Genomic DNA, 16,013 nt, shown 5'->3' with positions numbered 1-16,013 from the left:
AATCACCGGCTGTGTTATTAATTTTGCTAGTTTGAATTAGTAGCTTGTTAGAGGATCAAAGTGGTCTAGGATTGTTATAGGGGGGGTGATAATATTTTTAAGTGCAGGAGTATTGTCCGGATTATAGAGGATTTTATAGGCCATAATCAGTTGGTTATACTGGATTAGGCTGGGTAGTTCAAGCCACCCAAGCTGATTTAGATTGATGCAATGTGTCCTAAAAGGCAGCCCAGTGGCAAACCTGGCAATGTGGTTGTAGCAAATTGAGAGTTTGGTAAGGACAGTCTTGTTTAAATTCGAGAGTAGAGGGGATGCATACAGAAGGGTTGAAAGAAGGTGAGAGCGAGCTATGGCAATTTTAGCTGGAGGGGATAGGAAGGCTTTTATTCTGTAAAGTGACCCTAGTTTTTTATTGATGGTTTTGATAGTTTGGTTAACATGTAGGTCAAATTTTAGATTATTGTCTATAATGACACCTAATAGTTTTGTATGGGTCAGGGGAGATTATTGTGCCATCATTTGATTTTATGGTAAAGGTGAAAGTGGTAGACCTACGTGTTGGTGAAAATAACAGCATTTTAGTTTTTTGGGGATTTAGGATCAGACGATGTTCAGAAAGCCAGTTTTCTTTTGTATTAAAGGTGGTCTGGGTAGCTGACAATAACTCTACTGGAGATGTGGCTGAGCAAATCAGAGTAGAGTCATCAGCATATTGGATACAGCTGACTTTTGGGATGACAGTATAAAGGTCGTTAATGAAGATGGAGAACAGCAAGGGCCCTAGTATAGAGCCTTGTGGTACTCCAAGGGTGTTAGGTAGAAGGTTAGAGAGTTTGTTCTGCCAGAGGACAGCCTGCTGTCGACCATTCAGGTAGGATTGAAACCACTGGAGGGCTCCAGTATCTAGACAGAATGTTTGCAGGGTGTGGATTAAAAGTCGGTGATCAACCATATCGAATGCCTTGGAAAGATCCAAAAAGAGGGCTGAGGATATATAATTATTGTTTCAATTATGGTTTATGGTGTTAGTAAAGGCTAGGAGGGCTGAAGTAGTGCTGTGATGAGGACGGAAGCCATGCTGAGTGTCTGCCATAAGGCGATTTTGGATTAGGTGGTGCATGAGTTGTCTATGAATACATTTTTCCATAATCTTTGCAAGTGGAGAGAGCATAGCTATTGGCCTATAATTGGAGAATTCAGTAGAGCTGCCTCCTTTGTGAAGTGGGATTATGGGATTACATAGGATATTTTCCAGATGGTGGGAATTTTAGCTTCTACTATGGTTCGATTGATTAGTATTGAGATGGGGTAAGCAATAGCATCAGCTGATTTTTGTAGGTACTCGGCAGGGAGTTAATCATCAGAAAGTGTAGTGGGTTTTAATTTTTTGATTAAGGTACGGATAAGTGAAGTGGCGACTGGTTGGAAGCTGAACGTGAGTAGGTTTCTAGGGGTGCTACTTTCAGGACCAGGGGAGCTAGGAGGTAGTTGGCTAGCTAGGGCTTGAATTGTCTCAGTAAAGAATTGGTTAAAACTATCAGAAACATCTTCAGGGGTTTTATCAATAGTAGCAGCAGGGATTGAGGTTGAAGTTTGTCCAGGATATAGTAGATTATTTAAACCTGCCCAAAACTTCTGAGGGTTATTTTGATTTACTGTCTGTAAATTACAGTAGTATTGTTTTTTGTCTTGTAAAATTGATTTTTTGGTTTCGTTCCTGGATTGCCTGTATTTAATGTGATCTTGAGGGTCTTTAGAAGAATGTCATAAAGCCCATGCTTTGTTTCTAAGGGTAATTTTGAGTTTAGACTCTATAGAAAGCCATGGTACAGTTTTTGCCTTGGTTCTCTTTGAACAAACAGGTGCATGCAAATCAAGGATCTCAAGGAATTTGTTGTTAAAGTATGCTACTGCTTCCTCTAAGGGGAGGTGTTTTAGAATAGACCAATTACATGAGTTTAGTTCTTGGTGGAATTTGGCAGGGTCAAAGTTTTTTATTGTTTCTAACCATTCAAAGTAAGGGTTGTTGGGAATTAATGGTTTTGTGCTTAATTACATATGTGAGAAGGTGATCGCTTAGGCCATTAAAGAGGGTACCAGAGGTGTAAAGTTGGGGGTGACTGTTTATGAGTACCCTGTCAAGTATACTTTCTTTTAGGTTGGGTTTACCTATCCTGGTAGGGGTGGATATGATTTGTGTAAATGCATGCAGGTTAATATGGGTGGTTGGGGATTCTGAGGAACAGGTGCCCCAGTCTATGTTAAAGTCTCCAAGTAGTAGGGTTTCTTGGGGCTAGTAACATGATAGCCAGTGCAAGATATCTTCAAATGTAGATATATTGTTACCTGGGGGAATGTACATACAGATGATATTAATGCATTTATTTTTATTAAGTTGCAATTTGGTGGCAAGAATCTCTGAGTTATTAATCTGAGGAGGTTGTATTACATCTATGGTGACATTCAACTCAGATTTATAGCTACCCCACCCCCCTTCCTCGAAGCATGATCCAGCCTGTGTATGTTGTACCCAGGTGGTAACACTTCATTATCTTTAGTGTTAGGTTTTAACCAGGTTTCAGATAAACAGAGAATCGCAGGAGAGTGGACATCCAGAAGTGCATGCAATTCATGTACCTTCTTATTAATGCTTCTAATATTGAGATGACAGACTAGGAGACAGTTAGTTGGCCTATTAATTGTAGGTTTGTAGCTTAGATTGCAAGTAGAGGGGGTATGTGTATCTGAAGTGAGTGGGCCAGGGTTGGGGTGAATATCACCACCAAGTATTAGGTTGAGTCTATACTTGGTGATGAACTTCAGGAATGTGTTTATTAGTTTGTGGTAGTGTTTGGATCTAGAGCTAATGTGCCTGGAGTTGAGATGTTGATAGACTGAACAAGATGTTGGATAGGATCTGGTACTGTAAGTATGGTTGAAGGTGGAAGGATTTACAGCTGGGGTGACAGTATGGCCTTTTGGGACCTGAAATCCCGTGAGAAACTGGTTTTCATACAAGGTAAGGAGGTATGGTGTGAACAAGAGGGGTAGTAAAGAGGAGTATATCATTATCTGTGATTCAGCTAGTGAGTTAAGGAACTGTTTTACTTGGTGATGCAACACCAGAAGATTGAGTGGTGAGGTAAAGGTACTGGAAGGGGGATGGGAGAATCCCAGATGAAAGCTAATAGGTGCTATTAAAATGTAAGTAGTAGAATGGGGGTGGGTATAATTATACCAGATGAAAGCAGATAGGATCTAGAAAGTGGGAGAGTGGCTATAGTACTATAAATTTAGAGGTACTGGGGGTGGGAGGAAATTGAGGGCAGGGAGGGGAGCGAAGAGAGCCCGAGCATAACGAGGGGGAATGTAGCGGGGCTATTGCAGTTTACAAGGTTTCCTAAGGTGTCCTAAAGCTATAAGGTAAGTATTACAGCTCTTAATGTAAGAGTCAAATTTACTTCAGTTACAGGGGAAGGAGGCAACCACTCAAGTAGAAACAAAGAGCCCTTTGGCTGACCAATATGGTGACCTGCTTAATTACAAAGCACTGTAAGTGAAAGCTTAACAAATGCTTTTTGTGTGTGCAACCTACTCTGTTTAAATGTTGAGAGAAACTGATTGCAGTCCTGTAGACACCATTTTATAGGGAACTGTAGAGTTCACTCTGTTTAAATGTTGAGAGAAACTGATTGCAGTCCTGTAGACACTGTTTTGTAGGAACTGTAAAGTTCAATCTGTTTAAATGTTGAGAGAAACTGATTGCAGTCCTGTAGACACCGTTTTGTAGGGAACTGTAGAGTTCAATCTGTTTAAATGTTGAGAGAAACTGATTGCAGTCCTGTAGACACCGTTTTGTAGGGAACTGCAGAGTTCAATCTGTTTAAATGTTGAGTGAAACTGATTGCAGTCCTCTAGACACTGTTTTGTAGGGAACTGTAGAGTTCAATTGTTTAAATGTTGAGTGAAACTGATTGCAGTCCTGTAGACACTGTTTTGTAGGGAACTGTAGAGTTCAATCTGTTTAAATGTTGAGAGAAACTGATTGCAGTCCTGTAGACACCGTTTTGTAGGGAACTGTAGAGTTCAAACTAAGTCACACCAGGTCAGCCAAGAGGGGGAAAAGAGAGGGAAATCCTAAGCACCTAGATTTGAAAATGGAAAGGTGATGAGCAGACACTAAAAGAGTTCATTCAATATATAAATGGCACCACAAGTTTCCTGTCTTTCACAGGGAAATGGTCACTACACAAAATTGAATTTTTGGATGTCATACTACTGAAAGAAGGCAACACTATACAAACACAGTTATTCAGAAAAGAATGTAGAAGAAATGTTTTGCTACATCACACTAGTATGCACCCCCCACATATCTATCGCAATAAAGTAAAGGGTCAAGCACTTAGGGTCTCTAGACTCACCACAGATGAGACTAGGTTTCAGAGAACCATAGTGACCTTATCTAATGAATTCAAAGAGAGAGGGTATACGTCAGAAGAAAGAAGGAATTTGTATCAGGAAGAGGTTGTAGATAGGAGAGTAAGTGGAAAACCCTACATATACAGAGGTAGACAGATAGGTCATCAAAATGAAAAAAGAGCCTTGTTCAGGCCACAACAGCCAGTAATACCTTATACAAATAATAATAATAAGATCAGGGAGATCTTCCACAGAAATTGGAATATTCTCACAATAGATGATGACATACAGTGTATTGTAGGTAATAAACCTAGATTTACTTACAAAAATACAAAATGACTCAAACGGCTATTATGTTATGAGAGAAATAATAAATTGGTTTTAACATCTGATAGAAAAGGGACCTATGCTTGTAAGACATGTAACCAGTGCAGTTGCATGCCTAATAGCAATAGTTTTGTCCATCCTGACAGTGGAAGATCGTATAATTCTTCAATTTATGCAGACTGCAAGTCACGGGATTTAATATACCTAGCAGTCTGCACAAAATGAAGTTATTTTTATGTGGGAAAGACAAATAGGACCCTTTGAGAAAGAGTTAGAGAACATGTCTATGCTATAAACAGGGAAGATGACAGCAATGCCCTAGCTAGACATGTTATAAATGAAGGGAGTACACATGGTTTTAAATTTACTGTGATTGAGTTTGTATATAAGAACATTAGGCTAGGTGATCATAGAAACTACACTGAACAAAGAGAGACAAGGTGGATCATCAGGCTACAAGCAGATAGACTATCTGGTTTGAATGACAGGGTTCCATGAAACCATTCTTGATAGCAAGGGACAACAAGCATTAACATTGTTTATAAGCTATTAGTCTAGCTATTTTCAGGATGGCTCATGAATCTATTAATAAATAACATATATATTTGATATATTTTATATTTTTATAGTATACATTTATACATAAGCACATGTTTTTTTAAATAGTGGAACATAGAGTTTGAAATGGGTTGTATATATGTTTTTAAGCTGCATGAGGTTGAAGTATCTATTATAAATTAAATATTTGTTTTTAATATAAAGAATCACATAGCTTTTGAACATGAATTTCAGCCAGCAATTTTTTAGTTAATTTTTAAATCAATTAAGCACTGATGTCATCAAGTAAGAAACAATAATGATTGGTTGATGAAGTAACAGCAAAGATATTTAAATGTAGAAATGGCTTAGCTTTTTTAACAGTCTGATGAAGCATTCAAGAGAATGTGAAAGCGCTTAATGGATGTTTTATTGTTTTTATTCTTTAGTTCAGTGTGTTTAATAAAAGGTCAAGCTTCTTATTGTCATGTTGTGCCTCAAGAAAAGGCTATTTGGACAGCCTCAGCAACATTACGCGAAAGTACTTCTTTGGTGAAAAGCACTTTCGCGTAAGTATGCCCGGCCATTTGGATTTCGGTCGTTTGCTCAGTCGAGCAAACATCCTAGATCCATATATATATATATATATATATATATATATATATATATATATGTATATTATTTCTAACTATTAAGATAATCTTTTAATGTACCCCTTTTTATTAAATGATATATAGTTTTGCATATTCGTAGTACTTTATCATATTCCCAACTCCTAGTGCAAAATGTCCTCTTTCTTCTTCCCTTCTTTTCTATCTTTCTTTGTTTTTGTTTATTGGGAAAGTTGAACTTGGTGGAGTCACAGCTGTTCAGTGGGAGCCTGTGAGAAATACTCCCAGACTTAACAGTTGCATAGTTTTACAGTGATTACAATACTAATAACTGAAGAAAGATCAGTTACATATTTTCCCTAAAAGTACAACATTTTAAGTAAAAGCTCTAACTACATAGTTGAACCATGAGTGGAGCTAATAGCATGGCAAAACCACGACTGCTAAATCTAAGTAATTTGTTATCTACAGAGACACAGAGTCACAATCAAATCAGCAAACATTGACTAAACTAACACCATTATTAGCTGTAATGGGCAATATTAAGTAATTCCACAAAGAATGAAATATATTAATTGAAAAGCACTGCTTATAAAGTCTTGCAGTAGGGCAGGTTATGTTAGCATGCAATGACAACAAAAACAGGATTTTCTATTTTTTTTCTTACCATGACAGTGTATTTCCTTCTATTTCTTCATCTTTTTTTACATGTGAGAGATCTAAATCAATGAAGGTACTGAGCAAGGTCTGAGATTTGACAGCTCTGTTGGAAAAAGACAGGGGAAAATGATTATTTTATATAACTGATTATTTTCAAGTTAATCCAGTGTTGAAGGGGAAAGAGATAAGTGTTTTGAAGACAAAATCTGAGGTGATATTTGAAGTGTACACTTAGAATAGGTCATTTCCATTAGAATTATGAGATTTCTGAGGTTCAGTTATAATTTTGTTCAGTTACATATTGTTATTTTGATCACAGGCTTTTGGTAGGTTTGTACCATTAGAGCAGCTTGGAAATGGCTGTAGTTGTATTCCATGCTAAAATACTATTTAACTTTTTCATTCATCCTTTCCTCTAACTCATTCTACTATTAACTGAACAAAGTAGAAGTCAATATGTTGTGGTCTGTCACTGTCTACTGACTGTTGCACTGCTTGTTGAGTAGGTCACATATTAGATTTTTTTTTTACTTCACTTTTTTTTTATTTTTTTTTTGTTTGTAAACAAATTAGGATACAGTAAATTTAAATTACAATTCAAAATAAAAGAAAATAGTTAATAACTATAACAATATGTACAATATTTGCAGGTGGTCCAATGAAAAGGATTAACCAACAAAATTATAAAGAGGAATAATCCCATAGAACAAATATAAACTTTACTGGCATATATTCACATAAGTCCATCTTAGTTTATGACATTTCAATTTCATGTAGAAGAAATTATATCCTTTTGTAATGTGTCTATAAGCATTAAGATTTTATTCCAAGGATTGTCTGTCCAACGTCTGGGAAAAATTCTTTCTTCTTTGACTTTTATTTCTTTTTGTGCAGATTCCTTTAACAGAGATATGAAGTCTTCATAACTTGGAGGGACTGTGGATTTCCATTTTCTTGTTATACATTTTCTGGCTACAGCCAGAATAGACCATAGAAGATATTGATCACTTTTACTCATAGTTACTGAGTCATCTACATTCAGAAAAATTAAAGATTTTGTTAGAACAAATTTGTCATTATAAATGGCTTGAAGAAATCTATTAATATCTTCCCAGAATTTTTTAATGCAATCATAAAACATATGTATCCAATCTGCCTCACAGTTTAAAGTACATCTCCAGCATATGGGCTTTTGGATAGGGTCAAATTTGGCTATTTTATATGGTGTATAAAAGGCTCTATGTAGAAATTTCCATGTGAAGATTTTCCATATCTGAAAGTTTGAGGTTAGCTTAACTGACAACAAAAGGTCATTTATACCCTCAGGTGATAGATTTATTGTCAAGTCCTTTGTTAAAGTGTTCACAACATTTTGACCTATTTTGGTTTTATACACTATTAAAATTTTGTATAATTTAGATATAGAAATTAGCTTATTATGATTTCCATAAATCAATTATTGCATATATTTTATGAATTTAGGTATAGTATTAAAGTTTGAATCATTAATAATTCTACATAAATCACTTGCATATTGTAATATTTTTTGGAGTTCTATTCTGTCTATTTCAAATATACTAAACTCATTTATTACTTGTTGGATGGTTAAAGTACTGTGATTATTCAAACATTGAAACCAGTAAATAAAGTTATTGGATTCCCAATTAATGAGTGTTTTTTCTTGGATTTTTTTTTTTTTAATTCTTTGATGTTTTAAATGGTATTAAGAGTTCGAACCATAATTTTATGCCTGGATTTGTAATTATAAATTTTCTAAATAGATTATAAATATTATTCAAATATGATAAATTAGTGGGCTTTGTTGTTTTATTTTGTAAGCTGTTACATAGTACATGCCAAAATATGTTATTATAATTCTCCAAATCCATATTTTTTAATATTTTGTTTTCATTTAAGAAAAAAGTTATATGTAAAATTTTCCATGCAGATGAATAATTTGGATTTACCCAATTTAGTATAAGTTTAATGATGGAAGCTTTAATATACATTTCTATGTCTGGAAATGTAATTCCTCCCAAGTCCCAGGGTCTAATATGATGTGAGAAAGCAATTCTATTCTTTTTTGGATACCAAAGAAAATCCATTAAAAGTTTCTGTATTGTTTTATAACTTTTTATCTGGTAAAATAGGGATTGCTAATGCTATATAGTTTATTTGTGGTAGTAATATCATTTTTATTAACTGTAACCTATCTTCCAATTTTAACATTAATTTATTCCAGCTATTAACTTGTTTTTGAATTAAATTTTGGATTTTATTATAATTTAAAGTCATGGTAGTATCTATGTTCTCAGATATAAGAATTCCTAGATATTCTAGTGAAGAAACCTTTTCTCCAATTATTTGATATTTATTCAGATGTAAGTCATCTATTTTATTTAGAAGTATATGTTTTGATTTGAATTTATTGAAACAAAGACCTGAAATAGAAAAAAAATCTTCTACTTGTTTCTCTAATTCTTGTATGGATTCTTCATTTGGTTTTAAAGTCAGCAATATATCGTCAGCAAATAACATGATTTTAGAATTAAATTTATTGTAAAAGTTAATTCCTTCTATTTTTAGATCACTTCGTATTGCAGACGCAAATAATTCTATCTCCAGGGCAAACAGTATGGGAGACATAGGACAACCTTGCTTAGAGCCTTTAGTTATTTTAAAAGCTTCCGAGGTAAATGGGCCTAATTTTACATAAGCCAGGTTATCTTTATATATATTCTTTATTAAATTTATAAAGTTTAATGGGAATTCAAAAAGTTCCAAGATTTTAAATAGATATTTCCAGTTTACCGAATGAAATGCTTTCTCTATATCTAATGTGATTATAAGAGCTTCTGAATTATCTCTGTTCAAAGCTTCTATAATGGTTAAAATTCTCTGAATATTGTCATATGTGTGTCTTCCAAATATAAAGCCTGTTTGGTCTTCATTTATGACTTGAGTCAGGGATTTCTTAATTCTATTTACTAAGATAGACATAGAGATTTTATAATCATTATTAAGCAGAAAGATAGGTCTATATGAGCTACATTGGGATGGATTGTTTTTATCTTTTTATAGGGGTAACTAGTGAATATTTCCAAGATGGTGGAGTAATAATTTGAGTTTGAATATCATTTAGCATGTTATGAAGTAGAGAAATTGCTGAATTTGGAAGAATTTTATATAATTCCATTATTATTCCATCCATTCCTGGTGATTTGTTGTTTTTACTTACTTTAATTATATCTTTTATTTCTTTTATGGAGATATGCTTGTCTATTTCTACTTTTAATTGGTCAGGTAGTTTTTTTATTATGGAATTATTAAATTTCAGATCTGAAAATGAAATATTATTATCATTATTTCCATAATGCTTAGCATAATATAACTTAAAAGCTTTAAGAATATCATTCACATCAGAGACCTTTTTTTTTCCCTTTTCCTTCATGTATTATATTTATGATGTTATTTTCTAAGTTCTGCTTTTTAATTCTCATTGCTAGATTATGTAAGTGTTTTGGAGAAGTTGAAATTGAGGCAAATTTTAGTTTTTCCAAAGCTAGATTTGTTTTATGAGTGAGGAATTCATTGTATTTTTTATTTAAATCTATAATTTCTTTTTTTCCTGAGAATCTACTACATCATAAGAACTTGTATTTATTTCTGTTATTCGTTTTTGTATGTTGTGTAATTCAGATTCCCATTCCTTTGTTTAATTTTTAAACCATCCTATAATCTTGCCATACAAAAAAGCCTTAAGTGTATCCCAAGTTATTATATTATTTGTATCTTTAATAGGATTTGTTTCTAAGAAATATTTGATTTCTGAATCTAGCCAAGGTTTAAACTCTTTTAATTTAAGGATGTAAGCTGGTATTCTAGTTACAATGTTTAGTCTTTTGAAATCAATTTGTACTTTAAGAATTAAGGCATTATGGTCTGAGAGAGGACATGGAGTAATAGAAAATTTTGTTATCCTACTGTTTAAATCAGAGGCGACAAATATTTTGTCTATTCTTGTTTTAGTATTAATGCGATAATCGCTATGTGTATAACTTAATGAGTTAGAATCTTTAAAATTAAATGTATCTATCAGATTTAGGCTTTCTAACCATCTCTTGAAATATTTACTTACGGGTGTGAGACGTAACTTTCTTTTATTAGTTGTTACAAAGTTATCTAGAATACAATTGAAATCTCCCCCCATTATTATCTTACCTTTGTTTACTTTGTTAATTAATTCTATGTGTTTTTTAACCGTAGACAATCCTATTCCAGGAATCCAGTAAATATTTGTTAAAGTCCAAATTCTATTTTGATATTTTATTATTACAATTGATATTAACCCTTCTTTATCTTCGTGTTTGTAAATGATCTGTGGAATAACTACACTTCTTTTCCATAAAATTATAACCCCTCTTGTTTTTTTTTTTTTTGTATAGGGAGTGAGAAAGAATTAGATAGTCACTAGGTTTCCATGTGAAATTATCATCTATTTTAAAATGAGATTCTTGTATAAATATGATTTGTGCTTTTTGTAATTTCAAATATCTTAGAAAAATCGACCTTTTTATAGGATTATTTAAATCATTAATATTTATAGATAATAAAGTTGTGTCTGTCATTTTTATAAGTATTTATTTGTACTTTTGGATTGTTTGTTCTTGAAATTTTGTTTTACCTTGGAAATTAATGTGTTTTGAGTGTTAGATTTATCCTTTCTTTTAGAAGTTATTTTGAAATGAATATATTTATTTCTATTTATGTTTAAAAAAAGTTTCAAATTGGACCACTGGAAAATGAAAAAGTTGAAAAACATTGCGTTAACATATTTTGAATAAACAATTAATGATTTTGCCATTCTAAATCCCAAACATGAAGTGTCTAGCACCTCAAATCTGTTGGACTTAAAAGTTCAAACAGATTTACACTCAATAATAATAGTTGCATTAATGAGGAAATGTTGCTTTAAATTGAGCTCCTCATTAAGAAAAAAAAAAAGAAAACTAAAACCAGAGAACATAATGCACTTATTATATAAATAACATAAATGTCTAGTCTGTAAAGTTTTGTTCATTACAAATTAGATTCTAAAATGAGATATTATTTCCAATTGCAAACAATTTTAAATAAGACATTTGTTAATTACTTTAACAATATATTAGATGTTCATTTTTCATTAATATTATGAAATTTTTGCAAATTACCAATTGTAGATAATATATTAGCAAATGTCAGGTCATTAATGTTCATTCGTGACATTTAACATTGTTATTAATAATAAAAAGAAGTAGAGTGAGTATGATAGATAAATACTGTTTAAAATAAAAAGGATTTTTTTACATATTTTTAGATCTATATAAGGTACTACATCAACATAGTAAAGTTAATTAATATATAGCTAACCACTTATCGAAACCAATTAAAATACTTACAGATAATAATATTCATTTATAAGATTTAATATAATAACAGAATTAAAGCAACATTTATAATGCTTTGCATAAAAGCATTTTCTCATTCTTCAGTTAATGTCAGTTTTATAACTCTGATAATTCCACAATCTAAAATTAATAAAATGTGTAAGAGGTTTCACTCTTAAATTACTTATATGTGACCTTTTTGTAGTTCTGTTATTAGTAAGTTATTATTCATAAGATTTTCTCTATTAAGTTCAAGTTAAAGATCACACATATCAGAAATTGCCTTCTGCTTATCACAAATGTATTGAGCGTCTGGTAACTAGTAAAAGGTCTCATCTTATATGTTAAACTATAAAACAAAAAAGAAAAAGGTCAAAATTAGAATTATACTTGCAAGAGAAACCTACCTTAATAATGGTGCGATAGCATTCTTGTCTCATAACTAATCATTTATAATAATCATTTTACGTATAGTACTTCTTTTATACAATAACAAGCATGATAAAGCAATCTTTAGATAAATGAATGTATAATTCCCAGTAGGCTGACACTCAGGATCTTTTTTTTTTTTTTTTTCTTTTTCTTTCCCTTCCCTTTTCCTTCCCTCTTCTTCCATTTCTATATAACTTAATAACTATAAGTAACTTATCTAATACAGTGTCAGTTAGATGTGTTCACAGAGTGCATGTATTATACTTTTACCAGACACTCACCCACTAAGACACAACAGTATTTAAATGATTCACTATCTTTCTTGTTATAATAGCGCTTTCTTCAAAGCAGATCTAGCGCTATACTTGCATGAGATATTAGCTGAGTTTGATAGTAAACCATAACATTTTTAATAAAATACGAAAGAATATTTATGAAACGTGAAAATAATTGAAGCAAACGCTTCCTTTACTGTAATCAAAACAACAGTGTTAAGGAAAAGAACTCTGCGATAGTGCGTGTTTACGCGCCATCTTGTGGCCAGTAACTTAAATTACATCTAAACATGCTAGGATGTATCGCGTGCTTATGAATGTGAACGGTGAACAATTATTCAGACAAAAAAACTGAAAAAGCCGAGCAGAAGGCTCATGGATACTGTCCACCCTCAGATAATACAATAATGTTCTGGATACATCCCAAAATGATCACGAGTGGTTCCATTTTATAATATTTTCATCAATATACTTTACATTAATTCAAATTAACAAATTCTAAATGTGTACCTCTAAGCAACATAGATGCATTCACCAAGAACAACAATATTTATTCAGGCAATGCTAGCGCACTATTCTAGTAACCAAATACTTGTATAGAGAAGAAACAGCAGTGTTAAAGAGAAAAACTCTGCAATAGTGTGTATTTACACGCCATCTTCTGGCCAGTAACTTAAATTACATCTATGTACGGTTAAATATATCGCGTGCTATGTATGAAGCGGTGAACAACTTTTCATATAAGAAAACTAAAAATAACTGACCAGAAGGCTCGTGGATGCTTATTTACTTTCAAATAATACAGTAATATACTGAATACATCTAAAATGTTCATGAGTGATTCTACTGTATAACATTTTTATCACTATACTCTACATCAAATTAAATCAATGAATTTTAAATGTGCACTTTTAAATAACATAAATGTAATTACTAAAAATGATAATATTTATTCAGGCATTGATAGCGCCTTAATTTATCAACTAAGTAGTTGTATAGAGAAAACCATTTAAAAGGACAGTTTATATTAAAAGCTTAGTGACAAAAAAAAAATGTCTAGTAAACTTCATTGGTTATTGTTTTCAAGTAATCAAAAAATTAATATATACTTCAGGGCTTTAGTAAATTGTTAATTAGTACTAAAATTTAAGTATTATATTAAACTAAACAACTAAGAAAGAAAAGAAAAAAATGCTTTATACTAGTGTAATAAAGAGTTTAGTTTTAATATATTATAATCATACCTTAGTTGATACTTTGAGAGAAATAGTATCATCAGAGTTCTTTTTGTCAGTCTTTTGTTTCTTTTTTTCTCTTGCCTCCGACCAGATATTTTTTCCTGGAGCCCTTTTTAAAGAAGGTGAATTTATCCAGTCCATTTCTTCAGGTAGTGGAATTATGTTATTATTCTTTATGAAAGATGTGGCTTCCTCTATGCTGTTGAATGTTCTCATGTCATTGTTATACTGGATTCTTATTTTGGCTGGATAAGAGAGCTGTGCTTTGATTTTATGTTGTTTTAAAAGTTTTACTAATGGCCATGTTTTCTTCCTTATATCCAGAACTCTTGTTGAATAATCATTATCAAATCTTAATAATGACTGTTTATACATAACAGGACTTTTCCTCCATGCAGATCTCAGTATAAGCTCTTTGTCCATAAAAGAAAGAAATTTAACTACTATGGATCTTGGAGCTGATTTAGAAGAAATAGAAAGTGTCTTACCAATAGCTCTGTGTGCTCTTTCTATTCCATAAGATAAGCCTTCTTTTAGTCCAAGAACTTCAGGAAACCAAGAGTTCAAGAATGAGATAATGTCGTCACCTTCGGATTTCTCTGGAAGACCAAAAATCCTTATATTTGTTCTTCTTTCTCTATTCTCTATATCATCTACTTTATTTATTAACCAAGTGTTCTGCTGTAGCAGAAATTGAGTATGTAGTTCATCTTCTTTTAACCTCCCATCAACATCACTTAAGGAAGTCTCAATGTCTGATATTTTTATTTGTTGCTGTTGTAAGATTTCTTTAAAAACTTCTGTTTGTTTTTGGCAGTTATCCTTAAGACTTTCTAGATTTTCAGTAAATCTGTCCATTTTTAGCGATAAGTCCAGCAAAGTAGCAGATATCTGTTGCATCTCTTTTTTTATAATAGAGTCTGAATGTGAATTCTTGGAGTTACTCATCTTCAAACAGTTTGGCATGTCCTCTGTAGTATTTGACAGGAAAATTTCAGAATTCTTTCTTCAAAATTGATAGCTTTGTTATAAATTATTTCATCTTCAATATTTACCCAAATTTTTTTAAATATATTTAATTTTTCCTGTATTTTCTAGTATGAGTATGAAGAGCTCAAAATTAAGCTGCTTTCAGTTAGCCATTAGGCTCCGCCCCCACCACACATATTCGATTTTGATACTAAGATGCCAACGCATTAAATTATAATAATAATAATAATAATACTTGTTTTTTTTCTGTGACACAACACCTTATCTACTGACAATTAAGCCCTGTGCTGTGACCACCTGTTGACAATTCAGAAATGGAAGCTACCGGTTTTCCACTGTTTATCATTTGATAATGTCATTTCTTTATTTTATTTGTTATTTTCCATACTTGTTAACTGTTATTTTACCTATGCATTGTATGGCTGTGCACACATTTTTGACTTGTACTATATTTCTGTGACTTTACCTTAATATTTTGTAAATAGCATAATTACTTGTATTATTTCTGGAGCTTTTTTCCTTGGGTCTCCACTGAAAATGGGCCCCTGGCTAAGTTGGACTGACCTGGTTAACAAGTGTCAATCAATCAATCAATCAACCAATAAATAAATATGTCTTTCTCAAAATCAATGCATGTTTTATAATATTACTTAAATTTTATGTTTCTTATTTTTCAGGCAACAGTAATTGGTAGTCCTCAAGAAGATAAATATTTTTACACTACTGACAACAACACACGATGCAAGAAATGCCCACCTGGTGAGTACAGATGTCATTGAGTTAATGAAATATTTTTAGACAATCTCTAATCATGCCCACATGCATGAGTATAGTGCACAGTTATATAGTTCCAGAACAAATGTGCATTTCCTCAGAGGTATGAAAATCAGTGACAGTGGTACAATGAGTGGTATATTTGCCTGGCTGTGGGTTCTATTCACATACTGTGTAGATTGTTGACACTAGTGCTGCATAATGAAAACTGCTGCACTTCTAAGTATATCACGCTTTGGATAAGATGTTAAACTGAGGTCAGATCTGCTGGAGTTGGTGGTAGTTTGGGTTGATGTAAAATATCCCATGGTACCTATCAAAAAG

General features: G+C 32.3%; 1 protein-coding gene across 1 annotated transcript in view; it reads left to right on the top strand.

Annotated features, from left to right (window-relative positions):
- LOC122807959 (tumor necrosis factor receptor superfamily member 14-like) overlaps positions 1-16,013 on the top strand; it is a 580,779-nt gene that overhangs the window by 206,993 nt on the left and 357,773 nt on the right. Inside the window, exon 2 of the mRNA XM_044078991.1 lies at positions 15,593-15,674. Coding sequence (XP_043934926.1) covers positions 15,593-15,674 — 82 coding nt within the window. The remainder of the gene's footprint in view (positions 1-15,592; positions 15,675-16,013) is intronic.

This window comes from Protopterus annectens, chromosome 8.part0 (assembly GCF_019279795.1).
Source record: "Protopterus annectens isolate FY-2018-M chromosome 8.part0, PAN1.0, whole genome shotgun sequence".
Classification (NCBI taxonomy): Eukaryota; Metazoa; Chordata; order Ceratodontiformes; family Protopteridae; genus Protopterus; species Protopterus annectens.
Note: the sequence above shows the minus strand (reverse complement) of the source record. Positions and strands in the feature narration are given on the sequence as shown.